This window comes from Ostrinia furnacalis, unplaced genomic scaffold (assembly GCF_004193835.3).
Source record: "Ostrinia furnacalis isolate ACB-3 unplaced genomic scaffold, ASM419383v2 OfSCF0398, whole genome shotgun sequence".
Taxonomy (NCBI): domain Eukaryota; kingdom Metazoa; phylum Arthropoda; class Insecta; order Lepidoptera; family Crambidae; genus Ostrinia; species Ostrinia furnacalis.
Genome location: NW_021130637.1, coordinates 758,999 through 781,888, shown reverse-complemented (window position 1 = coordinate 781,888; position 22,890 = coordinate 758,999). Strand labels below are relative to the sequence as shown.

Below are 22,890 nucleotides of genomic sequence, written 5' to 3'. Positions count from 1 at the left end.
CTGCTCTTTACTGCGTTTATGATAACATGTATCTTCCGTTCTAAGATAGATAGAAAAAAACGGGTCTTTGATTCTTATAGATCGCGATGTCAGGATTCAGAATATTCAAAACAATCATAAATGCAGTAAGTGGTACTTACTGCGTTTATAAATTGTGCGGCAGTACCTAAGTCCTAATTCACTCTGCTGGAGCCACAAGGCCAAAGTTTAAATGGCAAATAAGAATCATTTTTCTTAAGAACAGCAAAACCCCATGCAAAACATGCTCACCTGAGGTTCTCAGCCACCGTGCAAGCAATCCGTCTTAACTCGTTCACGGCCGTCGCCCCCCAGATTTATACGACACGCCGCAGTTGACAGGCCCCGCCCGAATCGTACATGCCTTTTTGGGTACTGCTTAACATGTTGGAGCTAATGTTAAAGTTAATTAGTTGTTACATTTTAAAAAGAGTGTTTTTTTTTATGTGCGAGTAAGAAATTGTTAATTTTACTTTAGCTCCAGCATAGTAAAATAGCACTTAGGTAGTAAATTGTGTAGTCGATAGTCGAACGGTGAAGGGGACTTGTCATCCTAGGAACGCAGGTTCGAACTCGGTTGACGCTTGACAATTGTGGTGAGCCCACACTCCTGACACAAGCAAAATACGAGAGGCTAACGGGACTATTAGTAATCTGTGCAACACAAATTACATTTACGTAATTCGCGTTGTTTGGACAGCGATTTATGACAATTTTTTTAAATGCAAGTATTTAGTTTATGTAGTTCATTACAAAACAATGGTAGAACTTGATGAATATTTATATTTATAAATCTTATGGGACTAGGACTCTGAGCCATCCCGTGGATGTCGTGAAAAGTGACTAAGGTAGAAAATATTTATGCGATTAGCGGGGTAAGCAGAGTGCGGGAGTGTAGCCAAATTTGCCATTTGTTACTGATAAGTTAGAGAGGGAGTGCTCATGCAATAAAAACTAAATAAATGACCTGACGATGATGATTTGACACACGGATTAGCCTCGTAGTTTGTGTTTAAGAACGCTAAATATTACTTCTCTCCTTTGCATGAGGCAGTTCGTTTCAGCGAAATGACGTCCACTACTGAACAAAGAAACATCTTACTTCCTACTCCTACTAATTGCGAAAGTTTGTGTGGATGTCTGGATGTCTGGATGTTTGTTACTCTTTCACGCATAAACTACTGAATGGATTTTGATGAAACTTTACAGTATTATTGTTTAAACCCAGTATAACATATAGGCTATAATTTATGACGATCTGTGACAAACTAAATTTCACGCCGGTGCCGCGGGCAAAAGCTAGTGAGGTAATAAATTGAGTGTTTTATCTGAACACTGAATACATTCAAGGTAAATATTTTTGCTTAAAGCAGTGTTTTTTACTGAAACTAAAGCCTACCAATAAATATTATTTTTTCATACATGCCTTTACATAAGCTTGGGCGCCACGCCCGGCCCGCTTAAACTCAAAGTCTTTACAAGTAAGTACATAGTTCGTCGGAACTTAAAGTATAATGAAAGCCTCTTAGACTTTCCAACAGAGACTTGAAGCTACTTGCACCGCTGTATACTGGACTGACAATACACACCAAAGTTTTTGCTATGTACCCACTTGAAAGCTTTCTGTCGCGAGCTTCTAAGATATTGATGATGTTCGTTTTTGTTGAAACTGTTGATAACTTGCTTTATATTTACATTGTTTCATAATAAAGCAATTAATTAAATCAAATGCTATCTCATCATGAAAGTTATCAATTTTGTTAGCTTCAGGATGTCCAATATTGAGTTTTTCTGAAATTTTACTAAATAGTTTATGGTATTACAATTTTACAAAAGCTTTTATTTTTATCAACAAGGCTAGGATTAGGATTTTGTGAAATAAAGGACATCATCCATTTTGGTCCAAAATCAAAAGTGCCGGCCAAAAAATAAAAGTGCTGTATTCTGATAGAATACGTCCGCCTTAGCATTTATTACTATGGCACCAAAGCTGTAGCACCACTGTGCATCGTAGTATTTGAGTTCTAAAAATATATGAAACGACTGACTTTGATCTCAAATACTACGACGCACAGTGGTGCTACAGCTTTGGTTCATAGTAACAAATGCTAAGGCGGACGTATTCTGTCAGAATACAGCACTTTTTTTATTGGCCGACATTTTTGATTTTGAACAAAAAACGTATGAATAGTCGATGACTTTTAGATCTCAAATACTCGACGCACAGTGGAGCTACGGCTTTGGTGCCAAAGTAACAAATGCTAAGGCAGACGTATTCTGTCAGAATACAGCACTTTTTTTTGTTGGCCGGCACTTTTGATTTTGGACCAAAAATATATGAAACGTGGATGATGTCCTTTATTTCACATAAAATATTCATTATCCTGCTTTCGCCTCCGAGATTTATTTTACCATGTAGTACCCCTGTACGACAACCCAATCCGCACACAATATTCAGCGTAGTAGTATTAAAAAACAAAAGAGCGGGCAACCCCACCCCTACCACGCTGTGGGCTCGGTGTCCGAGCGGTCTCATTCCTTTGTGCGCACGCGCAACGACCGCACGCAGTATAAGAAAAATGCTTAAGTGACGTCACCAGGACGTTTTTACCGACAAAAAACGTAATTATTTTAAGTTGTGCAGTGTAGTGACGAGAATTAGACCCAACAAAAGGTTGGTTGTAACAACTATTTTGTGCAAGTGCTCGTACATTTTTATTATAAGCGTTGTGACACGACGCGTAACTTTGACCCATTTTTAGCTCCAAGTTAACGCGCGATGTTAACCAGTAGCCATTTTTTTTATATGATTTTTTTAAAGATACGAGTATGTCTGTTATAAAGTAAATTATTCTGAACAACAACATTATGAGTTGAAGTATGTTCTTAGTAACAACATTATTAATTAAAACAATATGATCAATGAATGTTATGAAGATAAAAATTATGTATTTTAAATGGTTCCTGGCAGTAACAGTATTGATAAAAAAATTATGATTACTAACTGTTATGAACTCCGTTGGTAGTAATAAAAATGTATGAATAAAAAAAGTATGAAAAATAAAATTATGAAGAGAGATTATTATGAACACAAATCGGTAGTAAGACAAAGAATAGGATTTAGAATTTTATGTGAGCCAATATAGAACCCTTATTACACATTACACTTGCGAGCAATGAATTCACCTATAGACCTCCATGGTCGAGTGGTGTACGCATCGATTTTCATGACATCGCTAGTTCTGAGGTCCCGGGTTCGATTCGTTTACTTTGGGATCAGAACAATGTATGACGTGATGTTGTCCACATTTATTATTATTATTTATTTTATCATTTACCTAAACTTTATATTGGTAACTAAGAATGTTAATGGCGTAAGTCTTTAATTAGATTCTGAGATATTTGTAACGTTATGGAAGTCTGAATACTTTTACCTTACATACTGTAAATTATGTTCAGATGGAATTTGAGGTTTTCTAACAAGTGATAAAAGTAGTTAAGAATATGATTGTGGTTATAAAGAATTAAAAAGAATTACGTTCATATTACTAGTTTTAAAATGAATCGTAAATACAGTTATCCATTATTTTGCACTCAAGTGTACCTATGTACAAAACTGTTATGTCAGTTTCTTATTATCGACAAAGGTTTTCATCGCGATTAATACAGGGCGAGTTTGTAAACAGTATCCAAATTTTTTTAATAAGCTCTAAAGATCAATTCAACAATACAACTTTATCTTAATTATTTTTAATCACAGCAGTTTGCGCAAATCAATTTTGAAAATCTAATTCGCGGGTGCCCATAAAGGATAAGGCTTATTTTCGGGCACTATTATGTCTATTAAGCTTCGCAGTTAACTATAAATTACGTAATTTTCTATGAATAAAGTGTGTTAAATCTCTTCGGCGAAAACAGGATAATTTAGATCGAACTTCACTTGGTAAGTTCGTTTGATCATTCAAAAAGCTTTATGAAAAACTCCAAAACAATATTGAGCAAAAATTAAACGTTCGTTTTTCATGAATAAATAATACTAATAAGCCTTTCGTCAGATTTGTAATATTTACAGCTTTTATTATAAAAGCACTTTTCACAGTGTTTAACGTAGGAAAATAATATGCCCTGACAGAGGCATATTTTCATCAGTGAATGAAGTACCCTTGCATTCGTTCATTGAAAAAGCTCGTGATCACTTTCAGTCGATTTTATTTATAGTTGATCGAAATGAATTTTACATTGTAAAGTATTTCTTGCACACTAAACAAAACTAGTCTAATACTAGTCCACATGATAATAATTTTTTCGCTTGTGTGTCACATCTACAAATTGATGCTATAAATGTATAGAATGTTCCTAAAGAAACAAAAAGGTGAGATCAAGAAAGACCATCCGTTATAAATGTAACGGTTCCAGGTTCCCGAACATCCTCTTTGAATAGGCACAGCCTAAAAATTTCAATCCATTCAATACCTAACATTTATTAGCCTGTAGCGCTTAATAACATAATTTCAGTATAAGTAATCCCATCAAAAACAATACTTGTCAAAAAAACCAAGTCTCGCAACTCAGTTGTTCTACGGTAAAAAGTTGTGAGATCCATGTAATACCTGGACTTGTCCAGGCCAGGAAATCTTTAACGTTTTACATAAATATATTGACTTGGCCATCGCACTAAATAATTTAATTTACACGTGTTTTCATGCGATGGCCAAGTCAATATATTTATGTAAAACGTTAAAGATTAAGTAACTTTGACCCGGTCTAATTCTTAAACTACTGGTTCAAATTGAATGAAATTTTAAATATACCGTGTCTTTACAATGCCTGCATAGCTAATGAAAATTCAGCCTTCTAGTTTTATCCACAACGAAGTTACAGGCAGTCGAAAATGACCTGAATTGCTTCGAGAAAAGGATGGTACGGCCGTGCCGCTTTTTTGCTCGACTTGGTGGGGGCACTGCCGTGCCCCCAGATTATTTTACGCAAAGATACATAATGATCTTAACTCGCAATAAAATAGTTCAATGTTAGGTAGGTAAGAACACCAAAAGCACTACAACAAAATGTCAAACTTCAATCGATCGACGCCTATGTTAGTATGCGATATACATAATTATAATGATAGTTCGGTACCATTTTTCGTCAAATCAAACCATATAATAGAAAAAAATCGGTTTGTAGAACAAAATCAACATTAGCTTCAAACTGCCTTTCGTTCATATTAGCTGTCATTTTGTTTGAAATTGACATAAACGAAATGTTTTTAATCTACAGCAAATACAAAATAACAAAGTACGAATGTAAAGTGGACTTTACAGTCATCTACAAACATACTGGAATAGCTATTCTCATAGCGATGTGCACTAAGCCGGCGCGTGCATTCGTTACAATGCATTTCTCTCGTAAATCTTAGTTTAAGCCCCAACTTGCACTTCACTGTCACATTGCAGCACTGGATTCCGCAACGAGGATTTTTCATTTTCAAATTGCAACATTGTTTTCAAGACGCAACTTAAACGCAGTAAAACGGCTATTTTGCAGTAAAATTGTAGTGTTTTGTCGCGCTCAATCTCCAGGGACTGTTAACTGTTTATTACTATTGCGTATACAGTTAAAGCATCTCGAATTTCGATTACAGTCATATATTTTAAAGTGTCGAACGACATTCGTTACAGTTTAATTTCGTTAGTTTCATAAATATAATTTTATTATTGTAGTTTGTGTCGTATACTCATATTTTCACTCAAACAGTGATTTCCCATTGTTAAGCATTTCTAAAGTAGGTTATGTATTATAATATTATGTCGACTGATTTTAGGAAATGTATTCAAAAGAAATGGCAAGGTTATGATTGTGTACATTTTGATTCTAGGGATTTCTTAACAAGCTTATAGTACCTTCTTTTACAATGTGTAGAAGTCATTGGGGGAGGCCTATGTTCAGCATTGGACGTAATATGGCTGAAATAATAATGATAATTGAAATTTCATGAAATAGTACATTATTGTTCATGATTACATTTTCGTTGACACAATGTAAGCCTGTTGTCAGCTACCAAGTCCAAAATCTTGTCAAATTGGCAATAACATTCCTGGCTACAAAAAAAAGCTGTAGAGAATCCCTATCCTAATATAAATTCATAAAGCCAACGTTAATAACGTCACTGCGTTAAGGAAACAAGGAATTATGCAACATTATGTAAATGGAAAGTAATGTTCCTTGAGGGAGTATAATTCCATTGATCGTTACCGTGAAAAATACCCTTCAATTACAAAGAAGAACGTGTTAAAGGCAGGGAGGTATTTTAGATATAATATACCATTAACAAAATCAAAACAATAAACTGTTTAAACGGCTCAAATCCGAAAAAAATACAATTTTACAAATACATCAATTAATTTTTTGATTTAATTTATTTTGCGTGCGTACTCACATGGTGAATTTTATACAGTATATTATAGAAAGAAGATAGAAAGAAAAATACCTAGTTTATTTGGTTCAAACATAATAGAGTGCTTTTTGTTTTACAAATACGAGTATAATTACTTGTTTACATTACTGTTGTGGATAAATAAATAAAACAAAAATCATGTTTTGTTTCGTAGTAAGAATCCAAAAAAACGCCTGTAGGTAGTAGTGTGCTAGTTTTTGTGTCCGCAAAGTGATATAATATGCAATTTCCTATTATTGATTTCCTCATAAAACATGACCTTAATTGATTTAAATAACGATACCACGTAGCACAAAGGCTTAACCAAAATATAATTTGGATTTGGCGCAAAAAGGTCCAAGCCAATATTTTAGCGAGTCGCGGTTCGCTTAATCGATAAAAAGGGCTCTCGTACCCCAAATCCGTCCCTGGCATAAAATATTGCCGCAGGTGAAAAAATTATCGGGTGAAAATGTTCCCGTTTGGCCTAAACAGTCAAATGACTGGCGTAAATCGCGCGACAAATGAATGTGTGGTAAACATTTGCATATATATTGCGACGCGAGCGCCACCGTGTGTGTGGAGTGAATTTTAAAATTTCCAATTCGCCCTTTAGCGGTTGCGGTTTCGCTTTAGGGGCCCGCGATTAAAAGTAATGATTGGTGAAGTAAATTAATTAAAATGTGAAGTTATAACGACGGTGAAGTATAATTAAAAACCTAAGCACATGGTGTTCTAGATTTCGAACTTCAATAAAAAAAAACGCAAAATGTTTCAGCAGCCCTTGAGGCTTACTAGCGAATCGAGAGTGTGACAATACACATCAATTGTTACCCTGAGAATTCTACGAGCTAATAATATTTTTATGTTAATAGGCAGTACACTATACCTACCTACTTGAAGATGAGGACCACGGTAATAGTAATATAATTTAATTAGCTTATTAAGGTCATCTCAACAGGATGGCAGGCAACACACTCACAGTATTTTTGGCATTTTGTGTCACTCTCATGTCAGTATCTTGTTATGGATGAGAGCGATAATATTATTAACTACGTGATAAATGGAGGAGTAGCCCCACCATTTTGTTCAAGCACATACTTTATTAAAAAACCGTGTTCCTATTTGTTACTGTTTTTACGCCCAGTAAAATGGTACGCCAAATATTTCCTAATAAGCAATTAGATATTTAAAACTTATACGGAACTCTCCATACTCGTATAATACAGTTTGAGCTTAACAAATCCACTTATTGAAGTGGATGTTTGTTTGAGTTTTTGTTTTCCAATATGTCGTTTATTGAAAATGCCGAAGATTCCGATGCAGCTGCTACGGTTGGTATGCAAAAATAGTAAATTCTCAATATTATAAATTAAATTTACAAACTAATATGAATCATGAATCGTGCACATAAAGTACGATTTTAAATGTCGAAAGAATATTCGTCTTTGTCTAGAATATAATGATTTGATTTTGTCTGATACCCTTTATTGTATTGGGTCAATTTTGAAAAACCATTTTCTACAGCGAAACCGCTATCGTGTGTTATAGTAATACGCATAGCCTAACTTACATAAATACAAAGATAGATCTCCTTAGTCTATAATGTGTAGATGCATTAGACAAAACAAAAATTAACGTCACTAATTATGGAATTTGATCACTATATTTCCAATTTTGTTGGTTAAAATTTGGATTTCCTTTCAATAGAGCTGAGAATCTTAGTAGCATGAACCATTTATTTGTTAGCAAAATGACGATAGCCGTTTAAAGTCAGGGCATGTTGCATATTAACTTGTAAAGAGTATTAACTGTAACGCAACTGCATTTTAAAGTGATTGCGTTTTTTGTTGAAACCAATCTTCTTCATGCTTTGAGATGAGCTTTAGAGAGCTTAGCCACAGAGTAGAATGATTCAGAAGCCGCATAAGCTTTGAGCTTGATTGGAAGCTTTGACTTATCTCTCAGTTATAGATAAAGCAATAGCTCTCTTTTTGAGAATTCACATACTTTCAAGTAAGTAATTACAACTAGACGATAAGCCTACCCTAATAAGTGCCAAAAAGCTCAACATCCATAGATGAATCTGAAAATTCGTCCGTATAGCTAGGTAAGAAATCTCTATCGAACCCCGATTTTAATGGTTGTACGACCGGTTGGTGTTTTTTTTAGCTTACTTATCTAGCTAAGATTTAGATTACGGTTATAATTGCAATCTAAACAAGAGCTTTAATTGACTATAGTTTTAGTGGCAATAGAATGAACTTGCTTTTCCAACCTCAATTATGGATTCACGGTACAAACGCAGTATAGTTTAGTCTTTTTCTAATTTATCGATTTGAAAAGTTCGTGCATTTACATGTCTGTTTAGTTTTAAAGTAAATCTAAACTTTTTATACTTTAAGGAGAAATACACTCTACAATATTTTGCGGTAACTTAGGACGATAAAATTAGCGACGGATTTATGGTATTTTCTTACTAAACTGTTTAATGTTTATTCAGAGCTGGGATGTTTTGTCCCAATATTGTTATTCCAGGAATATCAAGAAGGGTTAGAATATGATATGACTAAGAAAACGAGAAACCCTAAAATACGACCTTTCACTTGCCAGCTGTTTACTGAGCATCAAATAATTTGATCCCTGTGAGATTTGAACTTGCTAGATTTTAAAGTGAGGTACAGAATCCAAAATGTGAAGCTCAGCTTCGCTTTTAATAACTGGCAGAGAATGCCTAATGGCATTTAGTTCGCCTTATGTACCAACCTACCAACTTTGTGGCACTGCACTGTCGCTAACTGTCGGAAGTAGGTAATGGATTTCAATTTTTTGATTGCAACTATTTTTGATGCGACAGGTACGAGTAGCTTAACTTTGTACTGTCATCTGTACAACAATGCTTAATAATAAATCAATATCAACGGATATGCCATCTGTAATAAGTCTACAGATTCCAAAAAATGGACTGTCACAATCTATTTCCGCTCTTTATGCGCAGGGTCACACCCACGTCACCTGGAGTACCTGGGACCTATCAAATCTACGTAACCTACGTCATACCTTTTTTCAGCAAGGTGAGCATAGATTAATATGTTAGGTACCTACTAGGTGAGAGTTTTCAATTCTCGATACATCTAAAGTTCCACATTATTTTATTAATGTCAAATGAAGCAGCCTGCTGCTGCCTTTCCCGAACACTATAATCCAGACCTTTTCAAGGTGAAAGTGAATAGGCACTTACCGGACAAAGTACTATCCTAGACTGCATCTCATTTAACACCAGGTGTTGTTATGCATAAAAAAACCTTAAGGGGTTTTCTAAACGATTCCGTTTTGTTAGTGTGACGCAACGAGATGTGATATCTAAACATATAATGGTCTATACTTGCAGATAAATATTGATTTTCACATCATAAAAACTTCTGTGTTCAGTATATGAGACGCACGCAATGGACATAATAGCAGTTTGTATGTGAGCGCGCCAACACGTATGCGGCGCGCACGCACGAACACACTGACAAAATTTAGCGGGGATTAGCGGGGAGCCAGTCGTGGCGTCGTGGTTGCGTCGAATTTTGTCAGTGTGTGCGTGCGCGCCGCATACGTACATATATTGGCGCGCTCACATACAAACCGCGCTCGGCGCGTTTCTATGAAGATGACCTACTCATTTGTATTTACTCTGATAATAGCACAATGAATTATCTGGTAATGTGCAACAACACATACACACAGCATGGATTCAATTGATAACAACACCTAACACCTATAGGCTACACGGAAAAAAATACCTCGTGGTGATTGAATTGTGAATTCTGGTAAACCCAACAAAAAATCTCTTGCTATCGTGAAAACGAGAATTGCATTGTAAAAAATACTTGATTTTCGTTTTTCTGAATTGACAAATTGTGATGATTACAAGAATGTTTAATACACACAACTGGCACATTTTTGTAAATTACGTAACTCGTAACTCAAAATATCTTTCAGTGTACAACTAAATTGATGGTATTTAGCTGGAAGTGTGTGGTGTATACACTCAAGCCTCCAATTTTCTTACCGAGTTGGAACCGCAAAAACTAAGTTCTACACTTCCTACCTCAAGTACTTCGTCTGGAGAGAATTCAAGATCTCGGGGCTGGGAGTCCAATTACCTAACCACTCGACACAGACATCCCAAGTACATAATAAATAAAGCCGAAAAGTACCGTCTGTTTCTTAAAAAATGCCGTAAGTACAAGTACTAGAAACGTTGTAAGTACTTAGCCGAATCCTGCGAGTGTAATAGCCATGTCAAGGGGAGGAATTTAAAAGGAAATGTCTAATTAGAGAAGCTCATTATCGTATCTCATGATCGCCCGGACCATTTGCCCAACGGTTCGTGTACTGTTCCAGTACATTACATTATCCGACTTCGGGGTCGTTGGATTCTCGTGCTTTTGTGTTGATTAGTTTTTTAATAAGCACAGAAAGGTTTTTAGGATTAGGGCTTGTTCTTACGGAGACATCCCGTTTGTGTTTCGAAAAAACTGATCCATACGAATTTGTAATTGGAATTTAATAAAGATACTACATTGCTGGACTTTAGGTACTGGTTAAAGTTTAATTAAAATCTAATATTCCTAATCAATCCTTCTAGATAAGTTGAAGGTAACAGGAATCATTATTGAAAATTGCGATTTCTTGAATTGACATGAATGATTTCGATAATGATTTATCATTCTGACTGTTCATTTAAGTGATCAAAATATCATATCATCAAAACTATTGAAAGCGAGTGCATACCCCTTTTTCATCCGACTATGTATTCCAATTCTTAAGTGATTGTAAGAAACTAAAGTTTGTTGGTAGGTATAAAACATAAACTGACGTTGATGTACAAAGATTGATGAACCTTGAAACGTAAGTCAAGAAAGATACCAATCATAATAAAAACAGTATGAACATAGCACTCACCTAACCTCTGGCTACACCGAATTTCCATATCGTAGGCGTGTGCCGACAAAGAGATATTTCCTGCATAATATATGAAACCACAATAGAATTTGAAACAGAAGAACCGCTTGTGTTTGACTATAAAGCTTCAGTCAAACCAACGCGTGCAGCTCGCTTCAGCGATTGCGATGGCGATCACTACGCGTGCATAGATGCGTTGCGACCAATAGATAGCAGGACGCGTTGATGTGAACTCATCGCTACAAATTCATACACGACATCTGATCGCCATCACTATCACGCACGTAGACTTCACGCGGCCGAACCTTAACTGAACTTTTGGGACAAACAATTTAAAAATATATGTCGTTGGAAAGATAAATGTCGTTAAAAATACAGCAGTAGTTATAATACATTTTTTGGAATAAAAGTTTATGAACGTAAATTTAGAAATATGTTTTTACAAAACAACACTTAAAAAGCAGAAAAAAAGACGCAGTCAGTATCATTTTGGAAATTACCTCAGTGTGAAAGAAGAGGGAGTTAGATTAAAAACACGACACCATTCTTGCAACAGCTAGTTCATAAAATAAGCTTACTGCTCCATTTGCCTACTAGCTACCTTTAACACCCAAAAGACTCGGTTTTCAAAGTAATTGAAAACGGCTTGATGTTCAGAAATTTCTTGAATTATATATGGCTACCAATTTTCTTCCCTTCAAGTGTTTTGGGGAAAACATTTTGTGAGAGATAAATTATCTAGAACACCTTTATGGCTGAGTTGCACCATTTTACTTCAACTTTGACAAACGTCAAAAATCGGTCAAGCTTCATACAAAAAGCACCGGTTATTGTTATAGTTACGGTCAAAGTTAGGTAGTGCAACTCACCTAAGCCTTTAGATCCTACTAAAGATCTCAAGCCTTAGGTAGTGCCCTGAAAAGTATTTAAGTAACGAAAAAAACGAAACGTCCGCTGAAAAACCGATAGAATTGACGTAAAGACCGTGATTTAACATTCAAAGTAAAGAAAGGCTTATCAAACTGTATTTTATTAGGATTTAAAGGATCAATTAAATTAAGAAAATCTCGCACAAGACCTGTTTTATTAAGGTTAGGTTTTGCTTTGCTTTAAGACGATATTCTATAGTCAGTAATGTGTGAAATTTGATCCACTATAGGCCTCTTAAAAAGCTTTCTGCACAGCGTGCTATGGAAAGGGCTATGCTCGGTGTTTCTTTACAAGATCGAGACAGAATAACTTTGGTCGTTTGTCAAAAAATATTTCTTATCGCAATACCTGAAAACACGCTATTTATCGATATCTGAAAACAATCAAATAACTATTACTTTCGTTGAAATTGTTTAAGCCACGATAAACTGAGGTTTTTTATAGCAATCATATTTCTCATTTACGGCGACAGTTAACGTCTGTCAAACAAGACTGTGTGCGTTCATTCCAGCATCAATTCTCGCGAAGGGATTTTTTTCACAAAAAAATCTTTCCTTTTCATATTTACGACTCGAAGTTTACGAGGAGGCCTATTCTTTTCGTCCTGCTTATGTGGGGATTGGTGTAAAGGATAGGAGTTTATCTTTTTGAAATATTATATAGTGGTCATTGATAATTTTGGCTTCTAGTTTTTCCACAACGAAGTTATAGGTAGCTGATGGAAAATAGTGACTCTAATCCCTCAGTCTATAAATAAATGGATCTTATAGTCGGTCGTTTGGTGTAGTGGTTCGAAACGGACTACTATTCCGGAGGTAGCGGGTTCGATTCCCGCACAGTACCAACATTTGTGTGCATGAACATATTTGTTTGTATTGGACTGGGTGTTTTCTATGTATAATAATTATGTATTTACAAAAAAAAAGTATTTAAGTATGTTTATATCCGTTGTCTAGTACCCATAGTACAAGCTTTGCTTAGTTTGGGACTAGAATCGCAGTGTAAAATGTCTAAGGATATTTATTTATTATTATTATTTATTATTATCCGTAAGTGTTACGAGTACTCATACGAATGTCTTTACCAGCCACCAGCTATTGAGTATCCATAAGATACTTAGCTGATGAAATGTTTCGAACATTTGCTCAAAATTACTAAAAGTAAATGTAAGCCCATTGGAGATGTTGACAATCTGTTCTGTAAAATCTGACGCCAATCAAGTCTAACCCATCCCTAAAAAAAACTAGCCAACTATTACTACTGAGGTGCACTTCAAGCCTTAAATCGATCATGAATTTATGCAACGCTCCATGTTGCTTTAAGCCCCTCGGAACACCTTTGAGCACGTTGAGCGCTTACTTCACCTTCATGTGTTTTAGCACTTTCACAGGTTAGACGCTTAGTGGTGAAAGTTTGGAATAAAACTAAACTGTGCACTTTGTACCTNCCATAATATCTGATTATGTTTCTGTCATGTATTAATCTGTGGAACTTTTTACTTTTAAATGTCAATGCCAATTCACATGTTTGTTTTGAGGTTAGGCCACTTGATTTCCGGCTACCTAGCCAAATATACAGCTCTCACAATAGTCACCGTGTTATCATTATTTTCGGACATAATGGTGGCGACGTATGGTTAAAACAGTGAACAATGGATACAAAAGCAGTGAAATTCGATGTGTTCAACGCTCAGACTGACAATTGGGACATTTACTTAGATCGGTTAAAGTTTTGTTTCGAGGCTAATGGCGTCATATTGGACGCGGCAAAAAGGGCTAATTTTGTGACAGTGTGTGGTGCGCGTGTGTATGAGACATTACTTGCGTTAATAACACCGAGGAAAGTTTCTGATTTGCCTTTCAGTGAGATAGTGACTGTTCTTACAAGACATTATAGTCCAAAACCGAATGAGATTTCGGTGTCGTTTAAATTCTACAAACGTGATCAAGGACGTGGTGAATTAGCGTCAGACTATATCGCACAATTAAGAAAATTAAGTTCGGGGTGCAATTTTAATGACTTAGAACGAATGTTACGCGACAGACTTGTGTGCGGTATGAGTGATAGCAAATTACAGTACGAACTGTTAAAACGTGACAATTTGAGTTATCAAGACGTAGTGGACGCCATGTTATCATCGGAAAGTGCCGGACGGGACGTGCGCATGATTCAAGACGCTGCGAATGCGGCGTCGATGCCCACCACAACAGCGGCGCCCTACTTTGAGCAGCCCGTAGCGGAGCCGATGGACGTAAACGCGGTTCAAACGAAAACAACTCGTCTATGCTATCGTTGCGGTGATCGTCACCCTGGAGAGTGCCGTTTTATCAATGCAATTTGCCGGTTTTGCAAGAAAAAAGGACATCTAGAAAAAATCTGTTTAAGCAAGAAGAAGAACAGTCGCGATGTAAACTTCACTAGTGAACCGAGTGATCGTTTGAACGGCATCTACTGTGTGCAAAGTACTAGTCGCACACCGCCATACGAGGTTGACGTATTACTGGCGGGTGTCCCAGTCCGCATGCAGGTGGACACGGGCGCCAGTTTCTCCATCATCAACGAGTACACCTGGAACGTGTTGCGCTCACGACTTGCGCGCGACGCACTACGCCCCGCATCACTCACTTTACGCACTTGGACGGAGACACCGGTTCAATTGCTGGGACAAGTCACTTTGTCAGTTTGCTATAAAAACAAGGAGCAGAATCTATGTATTATAGTAGCTAAAGGAAAAGGACCTAACCTTCTGGGTCGTGACTGGTTGACGCCGCTTCACATATCATTAAATATCAACTTTGTTTGCGACAACAAATTGATAGACAAGATTATATCAAAACACCAAGAAGTTTTTCAAGATGGATTAGGTACATATCGTGGTAATCCAGTCAAGATACATCTGAAACAAGGTATGACACCTAAATTTCTGAAAGCTCGGCCGGTACCTTTTGCAATAAAAGACAGAGTAGAACGTGAAATAGACAGACTGGTCAAAGAAGGAGTATTAAGACCAACATCTTTCTCCGACTGGGCTACACCAGTAGTGCCAATAGTTAAGAAAACAGGAGAGATTAGATTATGTGGAGACTATCGCAGTACTGTAAACGCAGCTACCGAATCAGACACTTTCCCCATGCCCACATCTAATGAGGTATTTGCAACCATAGCCGGAGGGAAATGTTTTACAACTCTAGATTTAGACAGAGCGTACACACAGGTGGTAGTGGATGAAGAAACGTCAAAACTTCTCACACTCAATACGTGCAAAGGACTTTACACAGTACATCGCTTAGCTTTTGGAGTTAAAGCATGTCCGGGAATTTTCCAACGCCTTATGACATCCTTGTTGGCAGGCATCCCTGGAGTTGCAGTCCTGATTGATGACATAATTGTCTCTGGTTGCTCAAGTATGGAAATGGAGGCCAGACTGGACACAGTTTTAGACCGAATTAAACGTGCAGGACTACGACTTAACAAGACCAAATGCAAATTTGCCAGAGACAGTGTAGAGTTTCTAGGCTTTAGAATAGACTCAGAAGGCATTCACCCTGCACTAAATAAGGTGGACTCCATAATTAACACACCGGAGCCTAAAAATAAGCATGAGCTTCAAGCATTTCTCGGACTATACAGGGTGACTTTTGTATCAGTATCCAAATTTTATTCAGACATTAGGTATCGTTTATAGATGTCATTTTTAATAAAAAATGGGTAGGTCAAGTTTTAACAAAATCAATTTTTTCCCTAACCAAATAATAACGTAGTGTGGTCACCGCGCTTAGCGCGTAAACATTTTGCGGGTCGGGCGGAGAGCTGGCAACAACGCTCGACCGGCCGGCCTGGCCGCGGCCGCGCGGTGCATCAATCAGTCGCCCGCGCAACCCATTACGTGACGAGCGTACCGCTGCGCGCGCCANTTTTATTATTTCATAAAATCCGTCTTCAGGTCGCCACAGAACAAGGCCTCGCGAAATCTGTCTTGCCCACATCAAATTTAGGTCTTGCCCCGCCTCTGTTCCCACGCGATATGAGCATATCGGCGACGGCGCGTAGCAGCGTGGCCACGGGCGCGCCCAGCGCCGCCGCGGACTGTAGGCCCCATCCGGCTCGCGAAATGCCTTTATTAGTCAATAGTTGCCGATTTGACCAAGAGATGGCGCTGTTCCGCCGCTTTAATCCTGTGTAAGCTCCAAAAATAAACTATTGTACCTGCGACAGCGAGTACAGATACTGCGCGGGCGCCACTTTCCCGCGCGACATGAGCATATCAGCGGCGGCGCGTAACATCGTGGCGACGGGCGCGCCCAGCGCCCGCGGACTGTAGGCGCTCGCAAAACGCCATTGTTAGTTAATAGTTGTCGAATTGACCAAGAGATGACGCTGTTTAGTCCTTGCGAGTTTTAATCCTGTGTAATCTACAAAATAAGCTATTGTACCTGCGAGAGCGAGTAGAGATACTGCGCAGGCGCCACTTTCCCGCATCAGCGGCAGCGCGTAACAGCGTGGCCACGGGCGCGCCCAACGCCGCCGCTGACTGTAGGCCCCGCCCCCCGGCTCGTGAAACACCTTTACTAGTATTAAGTGTCGATTTGACCAAGAGATGGCGCTGTCCCGTTCAACTTCGCGGTATCACTAGATTTGTTCTGTACCAATATAACCTATTGTACCTGCGAGAGAGAGTAGAGATACTGCGCAGGCGCCACTTTCCCGCGTGACATGAGCATATCGGCGGCGCACTATGGATCGAAATTGCGATTTATGGACATAGCGATTTTTTTCACAATTTCTATTTGAAAAAATTACCTATCGATAGGTTACGTTATTCTGATGAATAAATGCTGCACAAGTTTTTCTCTAAAACCAATAGTTTGGCTGGAAAAAAATATTTTCTATTTTCGTTGTATGGAATGAAACATAAAGTGGTCGATTTCGACTAAGCCTTGACAGATCTTGCTTTGAAACTACTTGAGCCTTGTTTTATGGCTTGTTGACTATAATCCTATGCAATCGGCGCGCGCCCAAAGTTGCCCGTTCACAAGTTATGAGGTTCTGAAAATTTTTAAAAAAGTAAGTAAAAGTGACTTTTTTTTGGAATATCTTTAAAGATTTAACGAAAATATAAAGATTCTATACGTTAATAATGTGAATTAACCTTGAATTATTGCTAAAAACACATTTTAATAAAATTAAAAGGAATAAAATCAGCGATATTTTTTTCACAATTTCTGTTTGAAAAAAATACCTATCGATAGGGTATGTTATTCTGATGAATAAATATTATGAGACGTTTTTCTCTAAAACCAATAGTTTGGCTGGAAAAAAATATTTTCCATTTTCGTTGTATGGAATGAAACAAAGTGGTCGATTTCGACTAAGCCTTGACAGATTTTACTTTGAATCTACTTGAGCCTTGATCTATGGCTTGTTGATTATAATCCTACACTAACAGCGCGCGCACAAAGTTGCCCGTTCAGAAGTTATGAGGTTCCGAAAAATTAAAATTAAAGTAAATAAAATTAACTTTTCTTTAGATAAGACGACAAGAGAAAGGTTGCAACGGGGCGTCTTAGCTAGCTCAGTCTGACACCCCGCTGTTTAGTACTAAGTCCCAGTTCGCCTTCTGCGATGAGGGATGTGTACCTATCCAGGATGCCTACAGGGATATTGACCAAGGAAACGCACAATCAATAACACAATGACACTTTGTATTTCTAGTTCCACAATGGTTCCTTATTCTAACTTCACTGACTCTAAGTTTATTATTATTACGAGCAGTTACTTTACAGGTTATTTTACAATTACTAATTAATGGCAATGAAAAGNACGTAGGAAATCAACCAATTTGCTACTAAAGCAACCAGTATAAGGTCCTTAATCAAAAAATATATACAGTTCCTTGGCACCAAAACCACTGTTGACCAGTGTAATTTAACTATCGAACTGATATCTGCTGGTGCCAGATTGGATGAGATGGATAAAATATCTCACATTTTATTGACACTACCCAAGTACCCACTTGCTATGATGGTGTTCTAACTGCGTTAGAAACACTGGGTGAAGAACACCTCAATCTTGTATTTGTGAAGACACGCCTATTAGACCACGAAGTGAAACTGAAGGCTGAAATTACGACCGAGCTTAAGGCCCTAAATACAGCAACCTAACATGATGGTGTTCATAATACTCTTAAAATCAAACCTATATGCAGAAGAAAAATAATAATTATCGACCCGGAAATTACAAGGGATGGGAATGAGAATGGGTTTCTTTTTTAGGGAGGGAAGCAACCGGTCTTTTCACCGTGCTAGAAATATAATTATTATTGTGCTCTTGTACCAAAACCGTCCAAAAAATCCCTTGTTCTTCGTACATAACTGAGTTACATAACTAGCCATGTACAAAGAAAAAATATTTATTCGAGCAAAACCGGGTAATGTACCAAGAACCCTACCTTCTTAACACATTACCAGATACAACCCGGTTATGTAAGAAGAAATTGCTGTTCCTACTACAAAACCTAGAAGTTCTCCGAGTAAGCAATAAATATAATCCTGCTGAGCGACTGCTACAATTCAGGAGCATTCACAACTCTTTCACCTAAAATTTTAGACTTTGAACGTACATTGACTAAGAGCTCTTGTGGAATAATAAACTATTTAATACCTACTTATAATTCGTGTCAAGTATTAGAAAAAAAAACTTTCAAAGTGTCATTGGGACTTAGGTGTTCTATCAAATGAATTAGGTACAGCTTGATTATAAAAAAAACCAGCAAAATTTCTGATATCTGCGTTGGAAACAACTACTGCGGTTTAATGCGGACGCCAGAAGTCGATGGCATTTGCGTATTTCCCGGGTGTCCCCGAAAAGACTGGAGAAGTGTCCAATATTGTAAAGATAAACTTCCTTTGCAAGTTAAATTTTTTAATATCTCGTGAGACGCGATTCTGCAACTATCATTGCAGAGCTGGAGAGCATGAGTGGACCTATCCTTGCTAAAAATATCCTTGTATTTAGTTATCAACGTCAATATATCACCCTCTACTTTTTGCACCATCCCTTTAATGTTTTTTAAGTCACAATTTTTCACAAAAAGTAGAACGTGAAATAGACAGACTGGTCAAAGAAGGAGTATTAAGACCAATATCTTTCTCCGACTGGGCTACATCAGTAGTGCCAATAGTTAAGAAAACAGGAGAGATTAGATTATGTGGAGACTATCGCAGTACTGTAAACGAAGCTACCGAATCAGAAACTTTCCCCATGCCCACATCTAATGAGGTATTTGCAACCATAGCCGGAGGGAAATGTTTTACAACTTTAGATTTAGACAGAGCGTACACACAGGTGGTAGTGGATGAAGAAACGTCAAAACTTCTCATACTCAATACGTGCAAAGGACTTTACACAGTACATCGCTTAGCTTTTGGAGTTAAAGCATGTCCGGGAATTTTCCAACGCCTTATGACATCCTTGTTGGCAGGCATCCCTGGAGTGGCAGTCCTGATTGATGACATAATTGTCTCCGGTTGCTCAAGTATGGAAATGGAGGCCAGACTGGACACAGTTTTAGACCGAATGAAACGTGCAGGACTACGACTTAACAAGACCAAATGTAAATTTGCCAGAGACAGTGTAGAGTTTCTAGGCTTTAGAATAGACTCAGAAGGCATTCATCCGGCACCAAGTAAGGTGGATTCCATAATTAACACACCGGAGTCTAAAAATAAGCAAGAGCTTCAAGCATTTCTTGGACTATATAACTTTTATGAAAGGTTTATTCCACACAAGGCCACAGTTCTTGAACCATTACATCGGTTATTAGACAAATGGAAATGGACTGAATTGGAACAAAATGCCTTTGATACAGCAAAGCACTTACTGACTTTTGATCTGACACTTAGCCATTACGATGTGAACTAACCGCTGATCCTTACCTGTAACAGTTCTGAGTACGGTGTGGGAGNTCGGACTATATAACTTTTATGAAAGGTTCATTCCACACAAGGCCACAGTTCTTGAACCATTACATCGGTTATTAGACAAAGCACGTACCTGGAAATGGACTGAATTGGAACAAAATGCCTTTGACACAGCAAAGCACTTACTGACTTTTGATCTGACACTTAGCCATTACGATGTGAACAAACCGCTGATCCTTACCTGTGACAGTTCAGAGTACGGTGTGGGAGCGGTACTGTCTCATGAAGACGAGAACCATAATGAGTGTCCAGTAGCCATGGCTTCAAGAACTCTGCATTCTCACGAACGACGCTACTCACAACTTGATAAAGAAGCAGCGGCAATTATGTTTGGAATAACAAAGTTCCATAATTACTTGATGGGACGACATTTTCGGATTGTGACTGATCACAAGCCGTTATTGGGAATATTCAACCCCAAGAAACCAATGACTAGTATGCTTTCACCCCGTTTGACAAGAATTGCCATAGCCTTGACTTCACATAGCTATGAAATAACATACAGACCTGGGCCGCAGATCGGAAGTGCTGACAGTTTGAGTAGATGGCCTCAACCGGTACCAGATCAACTTGAAGAACCACTCTACGAAATTTTACTGATGGCTGAAAAACCTGAGGATTTCCCTTATGATGTGTCACACATAGCTTCCGAGACGAAAGGCGACCGCATCCTATCTAGAGTCATGCATTACATCCAATGCGGTTGGCCAGCTAAAATAACCGATCCTGAGTTAAGGCCTTTCTGGTTACAACGTGCAGAACTTTCAATACAAAATGATTGCATACTACTGGGCTGCAGAGTTGTAGTGCCGAGGTCCCTTCGTCCAACAATCCTACGTGTTTTACATAAAACACATACTGGAATTGTTCAAACCAAGACTTTGGCTAGAAGCTACGTTTGGTGGCCACGCCTTAACGAAGACATCGAAGTGCTAGTGAGCGGATGCTCAAAATGCCTGGAACACAGACATATGCCACCTAAGACCAGCCATGAATGGATTACACCAACCAGACCGTGGTCGAGAATCCACGTTGATTTTGCAGGCCCATTTTACAATAAAAACTTTTTGATAATGGTTGATTCATACTCTCGTTGGCCCGAAGTGTTTGTAGTAAATAACATAACCTCCGCTACAGTGATAAAATTTTTAAGAAACACTTTTGCCATACACGGATTGTGCGACGTACTAGTGTCGGATAATGGTACATCTTTTGTATCAGATGAATTGAAGAGATTCCTACAAGCTAATAACATCCGGCATGTCACCACGGCTCCCTATCACCCGGCCACAAACGGGATAGCGGAGAGGATGGTACAGACAGTGAAAGACAAACTAAGAAAGATGGATGATTCATCATGGGACATCAAAATACCAAACTTGTTGCTAGGCCTGCGGGTTACTCCATGTACTACAACACACAAAAGTCCTGCAGAACTGCTAATGGGAAGACGTTTACGAACGTTACTGGATACTGTACATCCTGAGAATATTCAACATAAGAGAATTGAGCAACAAATTGAAGAAAACAATCAAAGACAAGGAAGAGAATCGAATGTTGGACAATCAGTGATGTACAGAAACTACAGCAACCATGGCCCTAGATGGTTACGGGGCACAGTTACTTATAAGAACGGACCCTCCAGCTACCAAATAGAGACGAATGGTGGCGGAGTAGTAAATCGTCATANTTTAATAGTTGATCAAATAATCAAAACAACAGCAGCAGAGGAGATAACTACCAGAGTAACAAATGATACAGATGCAGTCGTAGAAGGAACGCCGGAATTGATTACTGACGATATCATAGAGATACCAGATGCAGACAAGTGGGCTGACATCTTGGGCATTCCAAGCCAAGCTACTACAACACCGGCTCTGGGAAAGATAAAAAATAAACCAAATTTGCATTCTAGAAGCCCCTATGACAGACCTGATGCCTCCGCATCAGCAGATGATAACCTTTACATAAATTTCCTAACTTAATTACTGTTATTTAAATACATAGTGTTTCATGGGGATAATTTATTAGTTTGGTAATGTTGATATTCACTTAGGGGGGAGATATGTCATGTATTAATCTGTGGAACTTTTTACTTTTAAATGTCAATGTCAATTCACATGTTTGTTTTGAGGTTAGGCCACTTGATTTCCGGCTACCTAGCCAAATATACAGCTCTCACAATAGTCACCGTGTTATCATTATTTTCGGACATAATAGTACCTGAATGAACTCTACGTCACTTAGCAAGATTTAGGTCGATTAGTTCACCACCGTTGGACACAGACGTTTTCAATGAGTGAGTAGGATTTTCAGGTACACTTTTAAGGTCAATTGCGACCAAGTTTGTGAATGTTGATGCTCTATTTTGTAAAAGCAGTTCAAGTTGCTTTTGCCGACATCGGCCATAAGATCCACGTTCCAAGTTATTTACAGTTGATTCAAATGACTCGATATTTATAGTTGCGTTTCAGCAGTAATTCAAATTAAATTGTTCAAAGTTTATTAGCAATATGAAACTTTAAGTTACTACTAAAGTTTATCTAGCAGTCCAAGTAAGTTAAACTGAGTTGC

General features: G+C 37.9%; 2 protein-coding genes across 2 annotated transcripts; both read left to right on the top strand.

Annotated features, from left to right (window-relative positions):
• The first annotated feature begins 13,805 nt into the window (after positions 1–13,805).
• LOC114363329 (uncharacterized protein K02A2.6-like) lies at positions 13,806–16,658 on the top strand. Its single transcript, XM_028319020.1, has 2 exons — positions 13,806–16,009; positions 16,553–16,658. Exons 1-2 carry the CDS (start codon positions 13,989–13,991, stop codon positions 16,656–16,658), a joined length of 2,127 nt encoding a protein of 708 aa, XP_028174821.1. The 5' UTR covers positions 13,806–13,988.
• Positions 16,659–20,573: 3,915 nt separating this feature from the next.
• LOC114363319 (uncharacterized protein K02A2.6-like) lies at positions 20,574–22,301 on the top strand. Its single transcript, XM_028319012.1, has one exon. The coding sequence runs from the start codon at positions 20,574–20,576 to the stop codon at positions 22,299–22,301; it is 1,728 nt and encodes a 575-aa protein (XP_028174813.1).
• The last annotated feature ends 589 nt before the right edge of the window (positions 22,302–22,890 follow it).

Excerpts from the sequence above, each read along its gene's own strand:
- LOC114363329 (XM_028319020.1), top strand. The coding sequence starts at position 13,989 with ATGGATACAAAAGCAGTGAAATTCGATGTGTTCAACGCTCAGACTGAC. Across the intron at positions 16,010-16,552 it reads AAATTTTATTCAGACATTAG|CGAGTACAGATACTGCGCGG; the intron begins GTATCGTTTATA and ends TACCTGCGACAG.